General features: G+C 45.0%; 1 protein-coding gene across 2 annotated transcripts in view; it reads right to left on the bottom strand.

Moving 5' to 3' along the window:
- Positions 1-22841, bottom strand: part of LOC123744230 (paired box protein Pax-5-like) — a 109601-nt gene extending 86760 nt beyond the window's left edge. For both annotated transcript variants that reach the window (XM_045723022.1, XM_045723023.1), the window contains exon 1: positions 22469-22841. In XM_045723022.1, the coding sequence (XP_045578978.1) occupies positions 22469-22518 (50 nt within the window). In that variant the 5' untranslated portion in view covers positions 22519-22841. The remainder of the gene's footprint in view (positions 1-22468) is intronic.
- Positions 22842-24000: the final 1159 nt, after the last annotated feature.

Raw genomic sequence — 24000 nt, 5'->3', positions numbered from 1 at the left:
CCAGCCAGCCAGCCAGTCAGCCAGTCAGTCAGTCAGTCAGCCAGCCAGCCAGCCAGCCAGCCAGCCAGCCAGCCAGCCTGCCTGCCTGCCTGCCTGCCTGCCTGCCTGCCTGCCTGCCTGCCTGTCTGTCTGTCTGTCTGTCTGTCTGTCTGTCTGTCTGTCTGTCTGTCTGTCTGTCTGTCTGTCTGTCTGTCTGTCAGTGTTATTGGGGGGGAAACAACACGTCGCCTTGTTCCTCCTCATCAACAAACAAACACACCGTTTCTAGCTCCATATATTCTAAATGTTCGCTCGAAGGAAGGAAGGAAGGAAGGAAGGAAGGAAGGAAGGAAGGAAAACCGGGCGCTATATGAAACATGCAGCTCTTCTCATTAGGCTAATGGAATTGATTGGCAGAGAGAGAGAGAGAGAGAGAGAGAGAGAGAGAGAGAAAAGAGAGAGCGGGTGTAGCTAATAAAAAGCAAGCGTCGTTCATATTCTAGTTCAGCAAACCCGAACAGCATTCAGTACATACAAGTCCCACCTGTTATATGAGAGCACATTTCACCCCTGAAATATTCACTGCACAGATAGCCTAAAGCGTCAACCAAATGAGACACCCATTATTTTCTCCTTCTTCCTCAATATTCATTCATTTCCCCACAGCTTTGTTGATATCTGGCTAAATTCATCCATTCTTCTATTCGTCTTTCCCTCCATTAATCCATCCATCCATCCATCCCTCCCTCCCCATGCATCTACAGGCTTGTTCTACACGCTGTAACTCAACACATTTTAGGTTTATACGTCCTAATACCTTTCATGACTATCCTATAGGCCTATATAAGGCTACGAGCTAATAATAGTCGAATTTATGTATTTTTATTTAACTAGACGAGTCAGTTAAGAACGAATTCTTATTTACAATGACGGCCTACCCCCCCTCCTCCCCCGGCCAAACCCTGGACGACGCTGGGCCAATTGTACGCCGCCCTATGGTACTCCCAATCACGGCCGGATGTGATTTAGCCTGGATTCGAACCATGGAATGCAGTGCCTCGAGTCTCGCCACTTCGAGACGGGCCCTAGAATCATACTAATAATAGCAACAATTAGTTTCTAACTATTCAATAGACAGTGTAACGATTATAACCAGTATATCTGTGTGCATCGTTCCAGGTTTTAAACTAGTCATTCGTCATTTCTATCTATAATCTGCCCTTTAACGTCTTCTTCTACTGTTAAACACATTGTTTAATGTTTTAAACTAGTCATTCTTCTTCTACTGTTAAACACATTGTTTAATGTTTTAAACTAGTCATTCTTCTTCTACTGTTCTAACACATTGTTTAATGTTTTAAACTAGTCATTCTTCTTCTACTGTTAAACACATTGTTTAATGTTTTAAACTAGTCATTCTTCTTCTACTGTTAAACACATTGTTTAATGTTTTAAACTAGTCATTCTTCTTCTACTGTTCAACACATTGTTTAATGTTTTAAACTAGTCATTCTTCTTCTACTGTTAAACACATTGTTTAATGTTTTAAACTAGTCATTCTTCTTCTACTGTTAAACACATTGTTTAATGTTTTAAACTAGTCATTCTTCTTCTACTGTTAAACACATTGTTTAATGTTTTAAACTAGTCATTCTTCTTCTACTGTTCTAACACATTGTTTAATGTTTTAAACTAGTCATTCTTCTTCTACTGTTCTAACACATTGTATCATTTTAAACTAGTCATTCTTCTTCTACTGTTATTCACATTGTTTAATGTTTTAAACTAGTCATTCTTCTTCTACTGTTATACACATTGTTTAATGTTTTAAACTAGTCATTCTTCTTCTACTGTTATTCACATTGTTTAATGTTTTAAACTAGTCATTCTTCTTCTACTGTTCTACACATTCGTTTCATCATTAATTAAATGGCATATCTACAGTTGCTACATACATTTTTTTGACTTTTGATTTAACGATATGAACCTATTGTCTCTTGAAGACGACAACTGTCTTCGCCCATCAGAACCCAACATATCAGCTGGTTTTGCTCCGTTGTTTGTAAACAATGTAATTGTAAACAAACGGTGTATAGCCTCAAAACATGATTAAACCTCTAAGTGTTGATGTCGTGGACGGTCGGTCCTTGTCTCCATTGTTCTGTCTGTGAAAGATGAGCGGTTACATTTCTCCAGTCCCATCTCTTACCCCTTTTTTTTGTTTTTACCCAAAACGGGAGAGGATTTCGATTTGTTATTATTTACAACTGCTGATTGCCAACCTTAACATTTATCTAATGCTTTATTATAAATTCATTCTACTATTAATAACCTTTAATTCAACAGATTTTTTTATTTTTTATTAATGAATTATCTTGGTTTAAGAAGACTAATTAATAAAATGTTTTTAAAGAAGACTTAATTCATAAAATGTTTGGTCCCGGTTTATAAAGGCCTACTGGGTTTGACCTAACTGTGACAACACGTGTACATGATAAAAAACGACTATTTCAATGTGTGTTTGATATGTAGTCTACACATTAAACAGTCGCCCAGGCTATGAATCCGTCTGTATGTATATGTTCTCCATCCCCCTGCCGTGTACAGTCCCGATCAATGAGGCCCAGGCTGTTGGTGAACGGGTTGGATTTACGAGAGGAAGTTCACAGTTACACCGCCAGGGGGCGACACAACTCAGGTCCTCTCTCTCTCTCTCTGTCTCTCTCTCTCTGTCTCTCTCTCTCTCTCTCTCTCTCTGTCTCTCTCTCTGTCTCTCTGTCTCTCTCTCTCTCTCTCTCTGTCTCTCTCTCTCTCTCTGTCTCTGTCTCTCTCTCTCGCGCTCTCTCTGTCTCTCTCTCTGTGTCTCTCGCTCTTTCGCGCACACACACACACACACACACACACACACACACACACACACACACGGCTTCCATCAGGAACAAGTATTTTTTTTCTTAGAACGTTTTACCAGAGATCAAAGGGAAAATAGATCCAACAAGATATTAGAAGATATTGGTCATTGCAGTTTCATGTTTTAAAAAAAAAAATGTTTAGTTAGATATTTAGTTCAGATTTATCTTGATCTTTCCATCTGAATCCAGAAAGGACCTTTATATAGTCTGAGAGGTACAGAGACAGAACACAGTTTCCATCTTGATCTAGAATGTTCTGAGAAAACTGTCCCCAGACCTGAGGATGGTTAGTTAGTCTATCGATCTGTTGACCCCTGACCCCTGAGAGCCCAACAGCAACACTCTACTGGAGCTGCTAGACCTCAACCTGATCTCCTCTCCTCTCCTCTCCTCTCCTCTCCTCTCCTCTCCTCTCCTCTCCTCTCCTCTCCTCTCCTCTCCTCTCCTCTCCTCTCCTCTCCTCTCCTCTCCTCTCCTCTCCTCTCCTCTCCTCTCCTCTCCTCTCCTCTCCTCTCCTCTCCTCTCCTCTCCTCTCCTCTCCCCTTCCCCTCTCCTCTCCTCTCCTCTCCTCTCCTCTCCTCGCCTCGCCCCTCTCGCCTCTCCTCTCCTCTCCTCTCCTCTCCTCTCCTCTCCTCTCCTCTCCTCTCCTCTCCTCTCCTCTCCTCTCCTCTCCTCTCCTCTCCTCTCCTCTCCTCTCTCTCTCCGTCTCTCTCCGTTTCTCTCTCTCTCTCTCTGTAATCTAGTCAACTGAACACAAAGAGAGAGAGAGAGAGAGAGAGAGAGAGAGATGGGTATAGATGGTTTAGAGAGAGAGAGAGAGAGAGAGCTGGGTATAGATGGTTTAGAGAGAGAGAGAGTTGGGTATAGATGGTTTAGAGAGAGAGAGAGAGAGAGAGAGAGAGCTGGGTATAGATGGTTTAGAGAGAGAGAGAGAGAGCTGGGTATAGATGGTTTAGAGAGAGAGAGAGAGAGGGCTGGGTATAGATGGTTTAGAGCGAGAGAGAGAGAGAGAGAGAGCTGGGTATAGATGGTTTAGAGAGAGAGAGAGAGAGAGCTGGGTATAGATGGTTTAGAGCGAGAGAGAGAGAGAGAGAGAGAGAGAGCTGGGTATAGATGGTTTAGAGGGAGAGAGAGAGAGAGAGAGAGAGAGAGAGCTGGGTATAGATGGTTTAGAGAGAGAGAGAGAGAGAGAGAGAGCTGGGTATAGATGGTTTAGAGAGAGAGAGAGAGAGGCTGGGTATAGATGGTTTAGAGAGAGAGAGCTGGGTATAGATGGTTTAGAGCGAGAGAGAGCTGGGTATAGATGGTTTAGAGAGAGAGAGAGAGAGAGCTGGGTACAGATGGTTTAGAGAGAGAGAGAGAGAGAGAGCTGGGTATAGATGGTTTAGAGAGAGAGAGAGAGCTGGGTATAGATGGTTTAGAGAGAGAGAGAGAGCTGGGTATAGATGGTTTAGAGAGAGAGAGAGCTGGGTATAGATGGTTTAGAGAGAGAGAGAGAGCTGGGTATAGATGGTTTAGAGAGAGAGAGAGCTGGGTATAGATGGTTTAGAGAGAGAGAGCTGGGTATAGATGGTTTAGAGAGAGAGAGAGAGAGAGAGCTGGGTATAGATGGTTTAGAGAGAGAGAGCTGGGTATAGATGGTTTAGAGAGAGAGAGAGCTGGGTATAGATGGTTTAGAGAGAGAGAGCTGGGTATAGATGGTTTAGAGAGAGAGAGAGAGAGAGAGCTGGGTATAGATGGTTTAGAGAGAGAGAGAGAGAGAGCTGGGTATAGATGGTTTAGAGAGAGAGAGAGAGAGAGAGCTGGGTATAGATGGTTTAGAGAGAGAGAGCTGGGTATAGATGGTTTAGAGAGAGAGAGCTGGGTATAGATGGTTTAGAGAGAGAGAGAGAGCTGGGTATAGATGGTTTAGAGAGAGAGAATGAGAGAGAGCTGGGTATAGATGGTTTAGAGAGAGAGAGAGCTGGGTATAGATGGTTTAGAGAGAGAGAGAGAGAGCTGGGTATAGATGGTTTAGAGAGAGAGAGAGAGCTGGGTATAGATGGTTTAGAGAGAGAGAGAGAGCTGGGTATAGATGGTTTAGAGAGAGAGAGATTTGTGAATCATTTTCATTAAGATTCTACCTACTTTGCACAAGTCATATAGAGCAATATACACTGAGTAAACAAAACATTAAGAACACCTGCTCTTTCCATGACATAGACTGACCAGGTGAATCCAGGTGAAAAGCTATGATTCCCTTATTGATGCCAAGTCTTAAATCCACTTCAAATCAGTGCAGATGAAGGTTAAATCATTATTTTTAAGCCTTGAGACAATTGAGACATGGATTGTGTATGTGTACCGTTCAGAAGGTGAATGGTCAAGACAACAAACAAAATGTAAGTGCCTTTGAACGGGGTATGGTAGTAGATACCAGGCGCACCGGTTTGTGTCGAGAACTACAACGCTGCCGGAGTTTTTCCACACTCACCAGTTTCCTGTGTTTATCAACAATGGTCCACCACCCAAAGGACATCCAGCCACCATTTGGAAGACCATTCTGGTGTGTCTTTGCCATTAACAATAACACTATTTTTTTACCAGGGTGAAGTTTTCAGAAGACTGAGGTGGGGTTCTCATCTAACTGAGTTTGGCTGCATCATGTTATGGGTATGCTTGTCACCGGCAGGGACCGCGGGGGGGGGGAGTTTGTCAGGATGAAAATAAATATTAAATGACCAGGTAAAAAGTTATCGGAAAACTCCTGCCTCTGTCTTCTTGAAAACCGAATCCTGGGATAGTAGGGTTGTATTATTATTATTATCGAGTGAGACAATTACACACATGTTTATGCCAAAAGTACACAGTAGAATGGCTTTCCAAGAGGTGTTGAGTGTTTGTCACGCTCGTCGTTAGAAATGGCGGACCAAAACGCAGCAGGTATGTGTATACTCATCCTCTTTATTTACGGGAAAAGAAGGAAAAACCAAACAAACACGTATACAAATATAACTAAAACGATGAACGACAAAATGACAGTCTTGAAGGCAACACAGCAATCCAAGAACAATCTCCCACAAATACAAGACAAACACACCCAACTAATACAGGACTTCCAATCAAAGGCAACACCAAACAGCTGCCTTCAATTGGAAGTCCACCCCAATTAACTCAACATAGAAACACACTCACTAGACTACACATAGAAATACATAAACATAGACCATAACTCAAAACCCGGAAATAATAAATCAAACGCCCTCCTAACTAACACACCACCCTGAACCACATAAAACAAATACCCTCTGCCACGTCCTGACCAAACTACAATAACAATTAACCCTTATACTGGCCAGGACGTGACAGTGTTCCTGAGCGATCTAGTCTCAGTCCTCACTTAAATCTGCTTACAAAATCACATACAAGGTATTTGTCACGTCCAGGACCATAGAAAGCTGTTATTTTCTATGGTAGAGTAGGTCAGGGCGTGACAGGGTTTTTTTTCTTCTAGTTTCGATTTTCTATGTTGTTATGTTCTAGTTTTTGTATTTCTATGTTGTTGGTTTTTTTTGTTGGGGGGGGGTGATCTCCAATTAGAGGCAGCTGGTCATCGTTGTCTCTAATTGGAGACCATACTTAAGGAGTTGTTTTTCCCAACCGGGATTTGTGGGAGATTGTTTATTTTAAGTTAGTGTATGTTTCACCTCTTCCGTCACGGTTTGTTGTTTTTGTTCATTCAGTTTATTTGTAAAATTTGCAAAAGTTTCACAGTTTATAATAAAATATGTGGAACGATACCCACGCTGCACTTTGGTCCCGTTCTTCAGACAGCCGTGACAGTTTTAACGTCATTGTCAAATCAAATCAAATGTTTATTGGTCACATATACATATATTTAGCAGATGTTATTGCGTGTGTAGCGAAATGCTTGTGTTTCTAGCTCCAACAGTGCAGTAATATCTAACAATACACACACATCTAAAAGTAAAAGAATGGCATTAAGAAATATATAAATATTAGGACGAGCAATGTCGGAAGTGGTGTTGACTAAATTACATAGCTGTCAATCTGTAGACATTTTAGTCATTTAGCAGACGCTCTTATCCAGAGCGACTTACAGTAGTGAATGTATACATTTCATTAAAAAATAATTCCGTACTGGTCCCCCGTGGGAATCGAACCCACAACCCTGGCGTTGCAAACACCATGCTCTACACGGGGCCACGTAAAATGTCCATCAACGATTTCCCAAACAAATTTTTACTGAGCCTTGAACAATTTTGACATAAACGATGGATTTTCGTTGCCTCCGCTAAGAGTTGGTAGAATCTTAATAGGAAATGACGCACGAACCTGTAAAGGCTGCAACGCGTGTTTCCTTCACTCAGGAGGCATTTCCGTTTTTCTTTCTTAATAATTTACTAAATGTTCTAGAAAATTCCACCTTTAGGAATAGGTTGTGTGGGTGGGGATCTAATTCAATCTTTATTTAAATTATATTTCAAGGCAGCAATTATTTTTTGGGTTGTTGTTTAAGTTCAAGAGGGGTGAATACTTTCAATATGACGGTTACTGCAACGGTTACTTGAGATCGACAGCTATTGTGGCAAAACGTTTTTATTTGTTATATTTACAGCAGTTTGAAACCGGTTATACTAAAGGATAATAAGGGATTATTACAGGTTCTTATGTCGCCGGGTTATTCGTGCGTCCCAAATGGTGCACTATTATTCCCTATATAGTGCACTACTTTCTACCGGGGCCCATAAGGGACATAGGGAACGTGTGACTACCGTTTGGAAGTCACATCTGGACTGAAACTGACAGGATGGCAGATATGGCGTGAATATGCCCGTTGTAGTGGTAATACAACCTGGTTATAACATAGGCAGGGTAGCCTAGTGGGTAGAGGAGGCAGGTAGCCTAGTGGGTAGAGGAGGCAGGTAGCCTAGTGGTTAGAGGAGGAGGCAGGTAGCCTAGTGGGTAGAGGAGGCAGGTAGCCTAGTGGGTAGAGTGTTGGGCCGGGAACCGGAAGGTTGCTGGATCAAATCCCCGAGCTGACGAGGTACAAATCTGTCGTTCTGCCCCTGAACAAGGCAGTTAACCCCCACTGATCCCCGGTAGGCCGTCATTGTAAATAAGAATTTGTTCTTAACTGAGTTGCCTGGTTAAATAAATGTAAAATCAATAGCCGTTCGTATGTTTTACTTTATTATTTGTGCTCAGTGGGCAAAAGTGGGTTAAAATGAAGTATTTTCAACTACAAAATACGTATTGTCAACGGCTTGGATATGGCGGCAAACGAGGAAATGTAACGGGACAGACAGCCTGTTTAGCTCCGCTCTGAGGAGTCTTAACCGCTCGAAGCGCCGAAGAAGACCCTAAACTACGGATTTTATTCAATTCACAGAAAAATAAATCTAATATTATCATTACAACCAGTTCAAATCAAATCGAATTGTATTAGTCAATTGCCCAGAATACAACAGGTGTAGGTAGACCTTACAGTGAAATGCTGATTTACCAGCACTTAACCAACAATGCAGTTGGTAAATAAAAATATGGATTAGAATAAGAGATAAAAGTAACACGTAATTAAAGAGCAGCATTATTTAAAAAAATAACAATATATATACACATTCATAACTTCTTTCACAAAGTCTCATATGCTCTTGGAGGAATACAATATATAAGACATGAATAGGTGTATGTGTCGCTGTAATTCCTCGTCACAGCGGGCGGTTTAATCTGCCTTCATTTCGGCCTCTGAAAAATCCGTCCAAAAGTTTCATGTTTAGACCCAATGCACAAGCCTGAAGAAATCACATCTTCAATTCTATTATTTTCGGATGTTTTTATTATTATTATTATTATTATTATCTATGTTCTCATTCCCCCCGCCAAGTTTATAGGCCTACAAACTTTTACAAATATAACCCCCGGAATTAAAATAAATAAATAAACTAAATTGCCGTTCCTTATCCTTGTCTCTTCGTCCTCCGATTAGCAAATTAAATACATAAGCAATTAAAATAAAAAAAACACCCAACACAGCCAATCATGTATAGAAAATGATTGTTGCTTTAGGCTGGGGATATTTGGGAGAGAAAAACTAACTTCTGTCAGGATACAGCGACTTTAATCCAAGGTCTTCTGACCTATTACCATAATTCATTACCTCTACCCCAGTCACAACAGAGGGATAGAGGAATGGAGACGAGATGGGGAGAGGAGAGGAGAGGAGATGGAGATGGGGAGGAGAGGAGGAGGAGAGGAGAGGAGAGGACAGGGGAGGAGAGGAGAGGAGAGGAGAGGGAGAGGGAGGAGGAGAGGAGAGGAGAGGAGAGGAGAGAGGAGAGAGAGGAGAGGGGAGAGGAGAGGAGAGGAGAGGAGAGGAGAGGAGAGGAGAGGAGAGGGAGAGGAGAGGAGAGGAAGAGAGGAGAGGAGAGGAGAGGAGAGGAGAGGGAGAGGAGAGGAGAGGAGAGGAGAGGAGAGGAGAAGGAGAAGGAGGAGAGAGGGAGAAGGAGAGGGAGAGAGGAGGGAAGAGGAGAGGAGAGGAGAGGGGAAGAGAGGGAGAAGGAGAGGGAGAGGAGAGGAGAGGAGAGGAGAGGGGGAGAGAGGGAGAAGGAGAGGAGAGGAGAGGAGAGGGGGAGAGAGGGAGGGAGAAGGAGAGGAGAGGAGAGGAGAGGGGAGGAGAGGAGAGGAGAGGGGAGGAGAGGAGAGGAGAGGGGGAGAGAGGGAGGGAGAAGGAGAGTAGAGGAGAGGGGAGGAGAGGAGAGGAGAGGTGCTTCTTTAAAATGTGTTTATGACGTGAACATCATCGAAGGCAGAATTGTTGTTTTGGTTTTAGTTCCATTCATTCCTTTTTCCCATTTCCTTTATTTTGTACTTATGACAAGTTCTCTCTCTCTCTCTCTCTCTCTACCCCTCTCGTCTCTCTCTCTCGGTTTTTTGGGTGGGTGAGCCCCCTAAACGAAAAAAAAAGCAATGAAAAATTAACAGCGCATGTTAACTCCGCGTTCCTTTATTACACGCCCGCGTGACTGTCAACATAATGAGAAAAAAAGCGCACGATATCTCTCCCTTTTAAGTATGACTTCGTTTATTTAAAATAAATATATATATAATAATAAATAAATAAATAAAGGCATAACTAATAAATACAGTATAGCCTATATGTCACTAACAGGAAAGTGAACCGGCTTGGGCATTTAAAAAACCCATTCCAACCAAACGTAAAGGCCTAGGAAACATATTTACCTGACGAGAGAATATGTTCGTTCAAGTTCGATAAATTCCACTGATATTTCTGCATGTGGAGTCTCGTTAGCCAGGAGAACTCTAGCTGGGTGATATGCAACCAGAAGATCTTATCCGTTGTTGTTGTGTTGATGAATTTGCCAGGCACCCCATAGTGCCCTTCTTTTGACCAGAGAAATGCAGTGCAAATAGCAGGCATCCCATTTTAACCAGAGCTATTTTTTTTTAGTTAACCAGGCAAGTCAGTTAAGAACTAATTATTATTTATAATGACGGCCTACCTTGTTCAGGGGCAGAACGACAGATTTTTACCTTGTCAGCTCGGGGATTCAATCTAGCAACCTTTCAGTTACTAGGCCAACACTCTAACCACTAGGCTACCTGCCTCCTCTAACCACTAGGCTACCTGCCTCCTCTAACCACTAGGCTACCTGCCTCCTCTAACCACCAGGCTACCTGCCTCCTCTAACCACCAGGCTACCTGCCTCCTCTAACCACTAGGCTACCTGCCTCCTCTAACCACTAGGCTACCTGCCTCCTCTAACCACTAGGCTACCTGCCTCCTCTAACCACTAGGCTACCTGCCTCCTCTAACCACTAGGCTACCTGCCTCCTCTAACCACCAGGCTACCTGCCTCCTCTAACCACTAGGCTACCTGCCTCCTCTAACCACCAGGCTACCTGCCTCCTCTACCCACTAGGCTACCTGCCTCCTCTAACCACCAGGCTACCCGCCTCCTCTAACCACTAGGCTACCTGCCTCCTCTAACCACTAGGCTACCTGCCTCCTCCTCAACCACCAGGCTACCCGCCTCCTCTAACCACTAGGCTACCTGCCTCCTCTAACCACTAGGCTACCTGCCTCCTCCTCTAACCACTAGGCTACCTGCCTCCTCCTCTAACCACTGGGCTACCCGCCTCCTCTAACCACCGGGCTACCTGCCTCCTCTAACCACCGGGCTACCCGCCTCCTCCTCTAACCACCGGGCTACCCGCCTCCTCCTCTAACCACCGGGCTACCCGCCTCCTCTAACCACCGGGCTACCCGCCTCCTCTAACCACCAGGCTACCTGCCTCCTCTAACCACTAGGCTACCTGCCTCCTCCTCTAACCACTAGGCTACCTGCCTCCTCCTCTAACCACTAGGCTACCTGCCTCCTCCTCTAACCACCGGGCTACCCGCCTCCTCTAACCACCGGGCTACCCGCCTCCTCTAACCACCGGGCTACCCGCCTCCTCTAACCACCGGGCTACCCGCCTCCTCTAACCACCGGGCTACCCGCCTCCTCTAACCACCGGGCTACCCGCCTCCTCTAACCACCGGGCTACCCGCCTCCTCTAACCACCGGGCCACCCGCCTCCTCTAACCACCGGGCCACCCGCCTCCTCTAACCACCGGGCCACCCGCCTCCTCTACCCACCGGGCTACCCGCCTCCTCTAACCACCGGGCTACCCGCCTCCTCCTCTAACCACCGGGCTACCCGCCTCCTCTAACCACCGGGCTACCCGCCTCCTCTAACCACCGGGCTACCCGCCTCCTCTAACCACTAGGCCACCCGCCTCCTCTAACCACTAGGCCACCCGCCTTCTCTAACCACTAGGCTACCCGCCTCCTCCTCTAACCACTAGGCTACCTGCCTCCTCCTCTAACCACTAGGCTACCCGCCTCCTCTAACCACTAGACTACTTGTTTCCTCTAACCACTAGGCTACCTGCCTCCTCTAACCACCAGGCTACTCGTGTATTGTTGTGTAATTGTTAGATATTACACCGGCAATAACATCTGCTAAACATGTGTACACGACCAATAACATTTTATTTTATTGTATTTTGATTTGATTTTGACAGAACCTAGGCTAAACAAGGGTCTGAACTTTGACCTTTGAGGAGACGAAATGGACCCTCTCCAAACCCGGAGGGTCGGCGCCATGAAGAGGGGTTGGAGAGACAGAAAACCCCGAGCTACAATAGACCTACATTTTACATTCTAGTCATTTTAGCAGACGCTCTTATCCAGAGCGACTTACAGTAGTGAATGCATACATCTCATACATTTTTGTTGTTGTTGTACTGGCCTACATACAGGTAACTGCCAACGTAAAGGAATCACTAACATAACGTGTTTTAACAGACAAGCTTTAACTGCCCAATTAGAAAGCTCAAACCACCTTCTCCAACAAACAAACAAAATGTTGAAGTTGCTCCGCACGTCAAAATGATCTACGTGGTTGTTGTTTGTCCTGCTACTCTGTATTGTTGTGTCATCACCATCTAGAACATCCTCGACGCTCAGTGATTCTAATCTGGAACTCTGTATTGTTGTGTCATCACCATCTAGAACATCCTCGACGCTCAGTGATTCTGATCTGGAACTCTGTATTGTTGTGTCATCACCATCTAGAACATCCTCGACGCTCAGTGATTCTGATCTGGAACTCTGTATTGTTGTGTCATCACCATCTAGAACATCCTCGACGCTCAGTGATTCTGATCTGGAACTCTGTATTGTTGTGTCATCACCATCTAGAACATCCTCGACGCTCAGTGATTCTAATCTGGAACTCTGTATTGTTGTGTCATCACCATCTAGAACATCCTCGACGCTCAGTGATTCTAATCTGGAACTCTGTATTGTTGTGTCATCACCATCTAGAACATCCTCGACGCTCAGTGATTCTGATCTGGAACTCTGTATTGTTGTGTCATCACCATCTAGAACATCCTCGACGCTCAGTGATTCTGATCTGGAACTCTGTATTGTTGTGTCATCACCATCTAGAACATCCTCGACGCTCAGTGATTCTGATCTGGAACTCTGTATTGTTGTGTCATCACCATCTAGAACATCCTCGACGCTCAGTGATTCTGATCTGGAACTCTGTATTGTTGTGTCATCACCATCTAGAACATCCTCGACGCTCAGTGATTCTAATCTGGAACTCTGTATTGTTGTGTCATCACCATCTAGAACATCCTCGACGCTCAGTGATTCTAATCTGGAACTCTGTATTGTTGTGTCATCACCATCTAGAACATCCTCGACGCTCAGTGATTCTGATCTGGAACTCTGTATTGTTGTGTCATCACCATCTAGAACATCCTCGACGCTCAGTGATTCTGATCTGGAACTCTGTATTGTTGTGTCATCACCATCTAGAACATCCTCGACGCTCAGTGATTCTAATCTGGAACTCTGTATTGTTGTGTCATCACCATCTAGAACATCCTCGACGCTCAGTGATTCTAATCTGGAACTCTGTATTGTTGTGTCATCACCATCTAGAACATCCTCGACGCTCAGTGATTCTGATCTGGAACTCTGTATTGTTGTGTCATCACCATCTAGAACATCCTCGACGCTCAGTGATTCGAATCTGGAACTCTGTATTGTTGTGTCATCACCATCTAGAACATCCTCGACGCTCAGTGATTCTAAACTGGAACTCTGTATTGTTGTGTCATCACCATCTAGAACATCCTCGACGCTCAGTGATTCTGATCTGGAACTCTGTATTGTTGTGTCATCACCATCTAGAACATCCTCGACGCTCAGTGATTCTAATCTGGAACTCTGTATTGTTGTGTCATCACCATCTAGAACATCCTCGACGCTCAGTGATTCTAATCTGGAACTCTGTATTGTTGTGTCATCACCATCTAGAACATCCTCGACGCTCAGTGATTCTGATCTGGAACTCTGTATTGTTGTGTCATCACCATCTAGAACATCCTCGACGCTCAGTGATTCTAATCTGGAACTCTGTATTGTTGTGTCATCACCATCTAGAACATCCTCGACGCTCAGTGATTCTAATCTGGAACTCTGTATTGTTGTGTCATCACCATCTAGAACATCCTCGACGCTCAGTGATTCTAATCTGGAACTCTGTATTGTTGTGTCATCACCATCTAGAACATCCTCGACGCTCAGTGATTCTAATCTGGAACACTGTATTGTTGTGTCATCACCATCTAGAACATCCTCGACGCTCAGTGATTCTAATCTGGAACTCTGTATTGTTGTGTCATCACCATCTAGAACATCCTCGACGCTCAGTGATTCTAATCTGGAACTCTGTATTGTTGTGTCATCACCATCTAGAACATCCTCGACGCTCAGTGATTCTAATCTGGAACTCTGTATTGTTGTGTCATCACCATCTAGAACATCCTCGACGCTCAGTGATTCTGATCTGGAACTCTGTATTGTTGTGTCATCACCATCTAGAACATCCTCGACGCTCAGTGATTCTGATCTGGAACTCTGTATTGTTGTGTCATCACCATCTAGAACATCCTCGACGCTCAGTGATTCTGATCTGGAACTCTGTATTGTTGTGTCATCACCATCTAGAACATCCTCGACGCTCAGTGATTCTGATCTGGAACTCTGTATTGTTGTGTCATCACCATCTAGAACATCCTCGACGCTCAGTGATTCTAATCTGGAACTCTGTATTGTTGTGTCATCACCATCTAGAACATCCTCGACGCTCAGTGATTCTAATCTGGAACTCTGTATTGTTGTGTCATCACCATCTAGAACATCCTCGACGCTCAGTGATTCTGATCTGGAACTCTGTATTGTTGTGTCATCACCATCTAGAACAGCCTCGACGCTCAGTGATTCTAATCTGGAACTCTGTATTGGACGGACATTCCCACATCGTTTGGTGTTTATGTTTACATGGTTTTCGTCGTTCCTCAGAAACACCATTCAGTGACCACTGGTGTCCTGTGCGATGGAATGGGGGCATTCAAATCAAATCAAATACAATTATATTATTCACACGAGCCGAATACAACAGGTGGGGACCTTACAGTGAAATGCCTTAACCAATAATTCAATTGAATAAAAAAATATGGATAAAAATTACGAGATAAAAGTAACAAGTAATTAAAGAGCAGCATTAAAATAACAATAGTGAGGCTATATACAGGGGGTACCGGTACAGAGTCAATGTGGAGGCTATATACAGGGGGTACCGGTACAGAGTCAATGTGGAGGCTATATACAGGGGGTACCGGTACAGAGTCAATGTGGAGGCTATATACAGGGGGTACCGGTACAGAGTCAATGTGGAGGCTATATACAGGGGGTACCGGTACAGAGTCAATGTGGAGGCTATATACAGGGGGTACCGGTACAGAGTCAATGTGGAGGCTATATACAGGGGGTACCGGTACAGAGTCAATGTGGAGGCTATATACAGGGGGTACCGGTACAGAGTCAATGTGGAGGCTATATACAGGGGGTACCGGTACAGAGTCAATGTGGAGGCTATATACAGGGGGTACCGGTACAGAGTCAATGTGGAGGCTATATACAGGGGGGTACCGGTACAGAGTCAATGTGGAGGCTATATACAGGGGGTACCGGTACAGAGTCAATGTGGAGGCTATATACAGGGGGTACCGGTACAGAGTCAATGTGGAGGCTATATACAGGGGGTACCGGTACAGAGTCAATGTGGAGGCTATATACAGGGGGTACCGGTACAGAGTCAATGTGGAGGCTATATACAGGGGGTACCGGTACAGAGTCAATGTGGAGGCTATATACAGGGGGTACCGGTACAGAGTCAATGTGGAGGCTATATACAGGGGGTACCGGTACAGAGTCAATGTGGAGGCTATATACAGGGGGTACCGGTACAGAGTCAATGTGGAGGCTATATACAGGGGTACCTGTACAGAGTCAATGTGGAGGCTATATACAGGGGCGTACAGAGTCAATGTGGAGGCTATATACAGGGGGTACCGGTACAGAGTCAATGTGGAGGCTATATACAGGGGGTACCGGTACAGAGTCAATGTGGAGGCTATATACAGGGGGGTACAGAGTCAATGTGGAGGCTATATACAGGGGGTACCGGTACAGAGTCAATGTGGAGGCTATATACAGGGGGCCCGGTACAGAGTCAATGTGGAGGCTATATACAGGGGGTACCGGTACAGAGTCAATGTGGAGGCTATATACAGGGGGTACCGGTACAGAGTCAATGTGGAGGCTATATACAGGGGGCGTACAGAGTCAATGTGGAGGCTATATACAGGGGGTACCGGTACAGAGTCAATGTGGAGGCTATATACAGGGGGGTACCGTTACAGAGTCAATGTGGAGGCTATATACAGGGGGTACCGGAACAGAGTCAATGTGGAGGCTATATACAGGGGGTACCGGTACAGAGTCAATGTGGAGACTTTATACAGGGGTACCGTACAGAGTCAATGTGGAGGCTATATACAGGAGGTACTGGTACAGAGTCAATGTGGAGGCTATATACCGGGGGTACCGGTACAGAGTCAATGTGGAGGCTATATACAGGGGGTACCGGTACAGAGTCAATGTGGAGGCTATATACAGGGGGTACCGGTACAGAGTCAATGTGGAGGCTATATACAGGGGGTACCGGTACAGAGTCAATGTGGAGGCTATATACAGGGGGGTACCGGTACAGAGTCAATGTGGAGGCTATATACAGGGGGTACCGGTACAGAGTCAATGTGGAGGCTATATACAGGGGGTACCGGTACAGAGTCAATGTGGAGGCTATATACAGGGGGTACCGGTACAGAGTCAATGTGGAGGCTACATACAGGGGGTACCGGTACAGAGTCAATGTGGAGGCTATATACAGGGGGTACCGGTACAGAGTCAATGTGGAGGCTATATACAGGGGTTATGGTACAGAGTCAATGTGGAGGCTATATACAGGGGGTACCGGTACAGAGTCAATGTGGAGGCTATATACAGGGGGTACCGGTACAGAGTCAATGTGGAGGCTATATACAGGGGGTACCGGTACAGAGTCAATGTGGAGGCTATATACAAGGGGTACCGGTACAGAGTCAATGTGGAGGCTATATACAGGGGGGTACCGGTACAGAGTCAATGTGGAGGCTATATACAGGGGGTACCGGTATAGAGTCAATGTGGAGGCTATATACAGGGGGTACCGATACAGAGTCAATGTGGAGGCTATATACAGGGGGTACCGGTATAGAGTCAATGTGGAGGCTATATACAGGGGGTACCGGTACAGAGTCAATGTGGAGGCTATATACAGGGTGTACCGGTACAGAGTCAATGTGGAGGCTATATACAGGGGGTACAGAGTCAATGTGGAGGCTATATACAGGGGGTACCGGTACAGAGTAAGAATCATTGCCATCCATAGCCATAGTAGCCAAACCAATGGCCTGCCCAGCATTTATATACATGACCCTAAGAATGACGAGATGTTAATTAATTAATTAACTCAGGAACAACACCTGCTTTCAATACACTTTCTATCCTTCATTTCCTCAAGTGTTTCCCTTATGTTGGCAGTTACCAAGCTAGGCTTAGATTTTCCCTTCTCTTTACCCTCCCTGTCTTTACCCTGCCTGTCTTTACCCTCCCTCTCTTTACCCTGCCTGTCTTTACCCTGCCTGTCTTTACCCTGCCTGTCTTTACCCTGCCTCTCTTTACCCTGCCTCTCTTTACCCTCCCTCTCTTTACCCTGCCTGTCTTTACCCTGCCTGTCTTTACCCTGCCTCTCTTTACCCTGCCTGTCTTTACCCTGCCTGTCTTTACCCTCCCTGTCTTTACCCTGCCTGTCTTTACCCTGCCTGTCTTTACCCTGCCTGTCATTACCCTGCCTGTCTTTACCCTGCCTGTCTTTACCCTGCCTCTCTTTACCCTGCCTGTCTTTACCCTCCCTGTCTTTACCCTGCCTGTCTTTACCCTGCCTGTCTTTACCCTCCCTGTCTTTACCCTGCCTCTCTTTACCCTGCCTGTCTTTACCCTCCCTGTCTTTACCCTGCCTGTCGTTACCCTGCCTGTCTTTACCCTGCCTGTCTTTACCCTGCCTGTCTTTACCCTGCCTGTCTTTACCCTGCCTGTCTTTACCCTGCCTGTCTTTACCCTGCCTCTCTTTACCCTGCCTGTCTTTACCCTGCCTGTCTTTACCCTCCCTGTCTTTACCCTGCCTGTCTTTACCCTGCCTGTCTTTACCCTGCCTGTCTTTACCCTGCCTGTCTTTACCCTGCCTGTCTTTACCCTGCCTGTCTTCACCCTGCGTCTCTTTACCCTGCCTGTCTTTACCCTGCCTGTCTTTACCCTGCCTGTCTCTTTACCCTGCCTGTCTTTACCCTGCCTGTCTTTACCCTGCCTGTCTTTACCCTGCCTCTCTTTACCCTGCCTGTCTTTACCCTGCCTGTCTTCACCCTGCCTCTCTTTACCCTCCCTGTCGTAATTAAAGTGACAGGAAGTCGTGTGAAGATACACACAGGCCATCCAGGGAGGTCGTTTCCTTTAGCTCTCTGCAGAGCACCCGTCGGTTCAAAGGTTATTCAGTCACACAAATCCTATTACCTCTCCTCTCTGTAGACCGGAGGCCGGTCCTGAACCCGACACCCAGATGAAAGCGAGAGAATGTTCTGTCCGTTTCTATACACCCCCGCGCTTTCTCTCTCTCTCACGGAAATACAACACGTGTTACGGGAACATTACATTATCAATGAATGAAATATATTTGGACTGGCATATAGGCCTGTATCCTTTCACAAAAAAAACATTTTCCATCCTAATAATCACAACTCTTACCATAATCACCGTAAAGAAACAAGAAGAAGGGAGAGAGGAGGGGGAAGCGTTTGATTTTGTCAAATTATATAATCGATTGTTTGGCTAAATCGAATAAATTAAAAATACACGACATAGACTATATTACAGGCTACTTTCGGTAATATGAAGTGGTTTATACCGGTGTCGTGTTTGTGTAATTAACGCATTGATGGACCGTCAGTGAGACTGACACAAATGAACAGGTCAGTAGGAACAGAGCCTGTAATAATAATAAGTCATTGTATTACATGACAGGGCTTAACCACGCCTCACAGTACAGTTAGTACGGCTGCAACTGAAGACATTTTTACACGTGTCGTCCTAAATAATGAGCACCATTTTGGAATGTCTATACTTGATGTTTAAAATGACCAAGAATAAAAAAACGTTTTAAAAAAAAACAGCCCACCTCAGCGTGTTTCCGGTATGGAATTGACGCGTTAGCCACTAGGGTGCCGTGTGAGGTTAGATCTGGCCTTGTTCTTTCCGTGTTGCTGTAGTTTTAACATAAACCACAGTTAATAAGACAAACCCTGCTGGTTATTATGAATACCCTGAACCGATATTAATGTAGTAGGAAGGAGTGGGGGGGGGAAACGACGGTCAGACCTCGTTTCACTTTAGCTCACTATAGGCCTTTAGTGGTGTCTACAGAATCTAACGGGGTTTCTGAAAAAGCCCGAATAGGTAGGCCTAATTTGAGTTTTATTTTTTAAATCTGATTTTTATTTAGATAATCAACCGTTGTTAAAACCAAGAGAAGATAGAAAACTATTGTTCATGTTTGCGCTGTTTCCACACCCCCTCAACCCCCAAGAATAGTTTGCAACGGAAAGAAAACACTCAGACCACAAGAGAAGAAGGAACTTCGATCAGTTTTTCGCAGATGTGTTTTTGTTACAAACATGCAAATTCGAGAATTTAAAATAGCCTATTTTAAATGTTACAGAACTTGAAAAAAGTTGCAACACAAAAAGTCAAGACAACAAGACATGCATCATTTGTGTTGTTGTTGTTGACGTTATAAATATGTCTAGATTAGAGGCTATGTTATAACATGCATCATTTGTGTTGTTGTTGTTGACGTTATAAATATGTCTAGATTAGAGGCTATTTAATTTAATATATTAGAGGCTATGTTATAACATGCAATGGCAACACTATCAGACATGTTCACATTTTCACAAACATACTTAAAAAAAAATATATATATATATATATATATATTAAACAACGAATCGAAAATGAACTGATTTTCTGGCATCGCTCATATGTATTCAACACATTTAACTGCGGGGCCTTTTTCCTTATTAAAACGTGTCAAACTTGTATATCCTCTTTTTTTTTTGTCATGATTTCGACAGGCATAATTTGAAGTAAACCTTTCAGCCAGAGACGATGGTAATGTATGAACACAGTAACACAGTAAACCTTTCAGCCAGGGACGATGGTAATGTATGAACACAGTAACACAGTAAACCTTTCAGCCAGGGACGATGGTAATGTATGACCACAGTAACACAGTAAACCTTTCAGCCAGGGACGATGGTAATGTATGAACACAGTAACACAGTAAACCTTTCAGCCAGGGACGATGGTAATGTATGACCACAGTAACACAGTAAACCTTTCAGCCAGGGACGATGGTAATGTATGAACACAGTAACACAGTAAACCTTTCAGCCAGGGACGATGGTAATGTATGAACACAGTAACACAGTAAACCTTTCAGCCAGGGACGATGGTAATGTATGAACACAGTAACACAGTAAACCTTTCAGCCAGGGACGATGGTAATGTATGAACACAGTAACACAGTAAACCTTTCAGCCAGGGACGATGGTAATGTATGAACACAGTAACACAGTAAACCTTTCAGCCAGGGACGATGGTAATGTATGAACACAGTAACACAGTAAACCTTTCAGCCAGGGACGATGGTAATGTATGAACACAGTAACACAGTAAACCTTTCAGCCAGGGACGATGGTAATGTATGAACACAGTAACACAGTAAACCTTTCAGCCAGGGACGATGGTAATGTATGAACACAGTAACACAGTAAACCTTTCAGCCAGGGACGATGGTAATGTATGAACACAGTAACACAGTAAACCTTTCAGCCAGGGACGATGGTAATGTATGAACACAGTAACACAGTAAACCTTTCAGCCAGGGACGATGGTAATGTATGAACACAGTAACACAGTAAACCTTTCAGCCAGGGACGATGGTAATGTATGAACACAGTAACACAGTAAACCTTTCAGCCAGGGACGATGGTAATGTATGACCACAGTAACACAGTAAACCTTTCAGCCAGGGACGATGGTAATGTATGAACACAGTAACACAGTAAACCTTTCAGCCAGGGACGATGGTAATGTATGACCACAGTAACACAGTAAACCTTTCAGCCAGGGACGATGGTAATGTATGACCACAGTAACACAGTAAACCTTTCAGCCAGGGACGATGGTAATGTATGACCACAGTAACACAGTAAACCTTTCAGCAGATCACTTACTGTCGGCAACAACAAGAGAATCAATATAATTCCATCACACCGTGGGGCGACTTGGTTAAAGTGTGTGTGTGTGTGTGTGTGTGCGTGTGTGTGTGTGTGTGTGTGTGTGCGTGTGTGTGTGTGTGTGTGTGTGTGTGTGCGCGCGCGTGTGTGTGCGTGCGTGTGCGTGCCTGTGTGCGTGTGGCTGCAGTGGCCCTTTCTCCACCGTGCGTGCGCGTTTGTGTGTGAAGACAAGGCCTTCACCCCACCTCAATGAGCGTCTCTCCATCTCGACAGACTGCTGTGATTGATCCTGTATTTGGTACTGTGCATTGACACCATACACGTGGGTACTATTTGATATAGTTCCCGGGAGAAATACATATGAACAGATGCAGAGATTAGATTAGCCGAATTTGAGATTATCCGAATTTGAGATTAGCCACTTGTACAGTGTTCAGAATCCCAACGTCATGTTTTACCATCTGCCAAGTCATCCTAACAAGACAAGACAAACCACCACCTGTCTTCAGGTCTGTTTCTGTACGCTATAGAGTCACGCCTAAAACACCGACAATACAACCAAATACAAAACACACACACACACACACACACACACACACACACACACACACACACACACACTGTGGAATAACGTATCGACTTCATAAAACACCGATTTTATAATCTGCATATCACACGAGTTTTGAAAGTTACACAACAGTCTAAAGCAGGGTGAATATATATATATATATATATATATATATATATATATATATAGATACAAGATGTATCAAAAACTGAATTCAGGAACGGCCCGATGCAAACTATTAAGCAGTTTACTGCCAACACCGACTGTAAATCTAAAATCAGGCTGGTTGAACGTATTGCAAAATATCGGCCTGCTAACTAACCAAAACATGTGCTACAATCCACAAAAAAAAAAAAACACAATAGGTCCCTTAAATTAAAAAAACTGCTCAAACGGACATCGAGTTAAATTACTTCAGAAAAGTTATAGATTAAACGTTGGAAACTTCCCACGAGAGAAAACTGAAACGCAAAAGCTAAAACACATTTCTTGTTTGTTCATTACAATATCTTTCTGTTTTATAGGCTAATACTTCATCATTAGTAAATAGCCTAAAAAAAGCGTTAATGTCCTATGAGAGTTAGAATAGAGAGAGAGAGAGAGAAGCAGCCAACGGCCTCTTACCTACCTGCTCTTCCCGGCCTCAACACATGACCCTCGGCCTCTACTTCCATTCTGCCTCCCGGGGGCTTGGAGTTGGGCGGTGGGGAAGCGATGGATATGGGTGGAGGGTGGTGGTGTGAGGGTGGGAGGGGGGGGAAAGAAAGAAAGAACAAAAAAAACTCTTCCTCCTCTCTTCCTCCTCACACACTTTTTTTTGTTGCTTTCTCTCTCTTCTCTCTCTCTCTCGCAACAGTACTTTTTGGTGAGTTGTATAAAGGGGGTGAAATAATTCGACCCTTCCGCTCCCTATTGCGACGCCTGCACAGGGCGCAGTGATCTGAGACTAAACACTTTAGGTGGAAAGGCCTTGGAGGGAAGCGTGAAATGATCACACCGAGAGGAGTCAAAAGAGCCGCGCTCTCAATGTGCGCTCATGTCCTCCCTCCCCCTCCTCCTCCTCCTCTTCCTCCCCCCTCCTCCTCCTCCTCCCCCCTCTCTTTCTCTTTCACTCTCTCTCTTTCCTACACACACACATACACACGCACGAACGCACAACGAGACACACAATGGTATCAATATACACACACACACACACATCCACACACACACACACTGGCACGTCAAACGCACACACGTGCACCTGCAAGGCTGTGGTCCTTGCGCGCTTGCGCATCTGTCACGGAGTTCCACTTTACCAAACTACCCCGCCCCCCTCTCTCTGCCTCTCTCTCTCATCCTCTCTCTCATCCTCTCTCTCTCTCTCTGCCTCTCTCTCTCATCCTCTCTCTCTCTCTCTCTCTCTCTCTCTCTCTCTCTCTCTCTCTCTCTCTCTCTCTCTCTCTCTCTCTCTCTCTCTCTCTCTCTGTCTCTCTCTCCCTCCATCTCTCTCTCTCTCTCTCTCTCTCTCTCTGTCCAACGGCCAACGAACACAACGTTAAACACGACGCGTCGTTGATTCGACTGTTTGTATTAACGGTACAGACGAATGAATGACGGCGCCAACTGTCTGTCATCCGGATCCTGCAACTCTTAGACTCTTAGGCTGATCCTAGATCGGTACCTATAAGGGGGGGCGAGGCTGATCCTAGATCGGTACCTATAAGGGGGGGACGAGGCTGATCCTAGATCGGTACCTATAAGGGGGGGACGAGGCTGATCCTAGATCGGTACCTATAAGGGGGAGGGGGGGCGAGGCTGATCCTAGATCGGTACCTATAAGGGGGGGGACGAGGCTGATCCTAGATCGGTACCTATAAGGGGGGGACGAGGCTGATCCTAGATCGGTACCTATAAGGGGGAGGGGGGGACGAGGCTGATCCTAGATCGGTACCTATAAGGGGGGGACGAGGCTGATCCTAGATCGGTACCTATAAGGGGGAGGGGGACGAGGCTGATCCTAGATCGGTAGCTATAAGGGGGGGGAACGAGGCTGATCCTAGATCGGTAGCTATAAGGGGGGGGGACGAGGCTGATCCTAGATCGGTAGCTATAAGGGGGGGACGAGGCTGATCCTAGATCGGTAGCTATAAGGGGGGGGACGAGGCTGATCCTAG

This window comes from Salmo salar, chromosome ssa08, assembly GCF_905237065.1.
Source record: "Salmo salar chromosome ssa08, Ssal_v3.1, whole genome shotgun sequence".
NCBI classification, from domain to species: Eukaryota; Metazoa; Chordata; class Actinopteri; order Salmoniformes; family Salmonidae; genus Salmo; species Salmo salar.
This window is presented reverse-complemented; position numbering and strand designations above follow the sequence as displayed.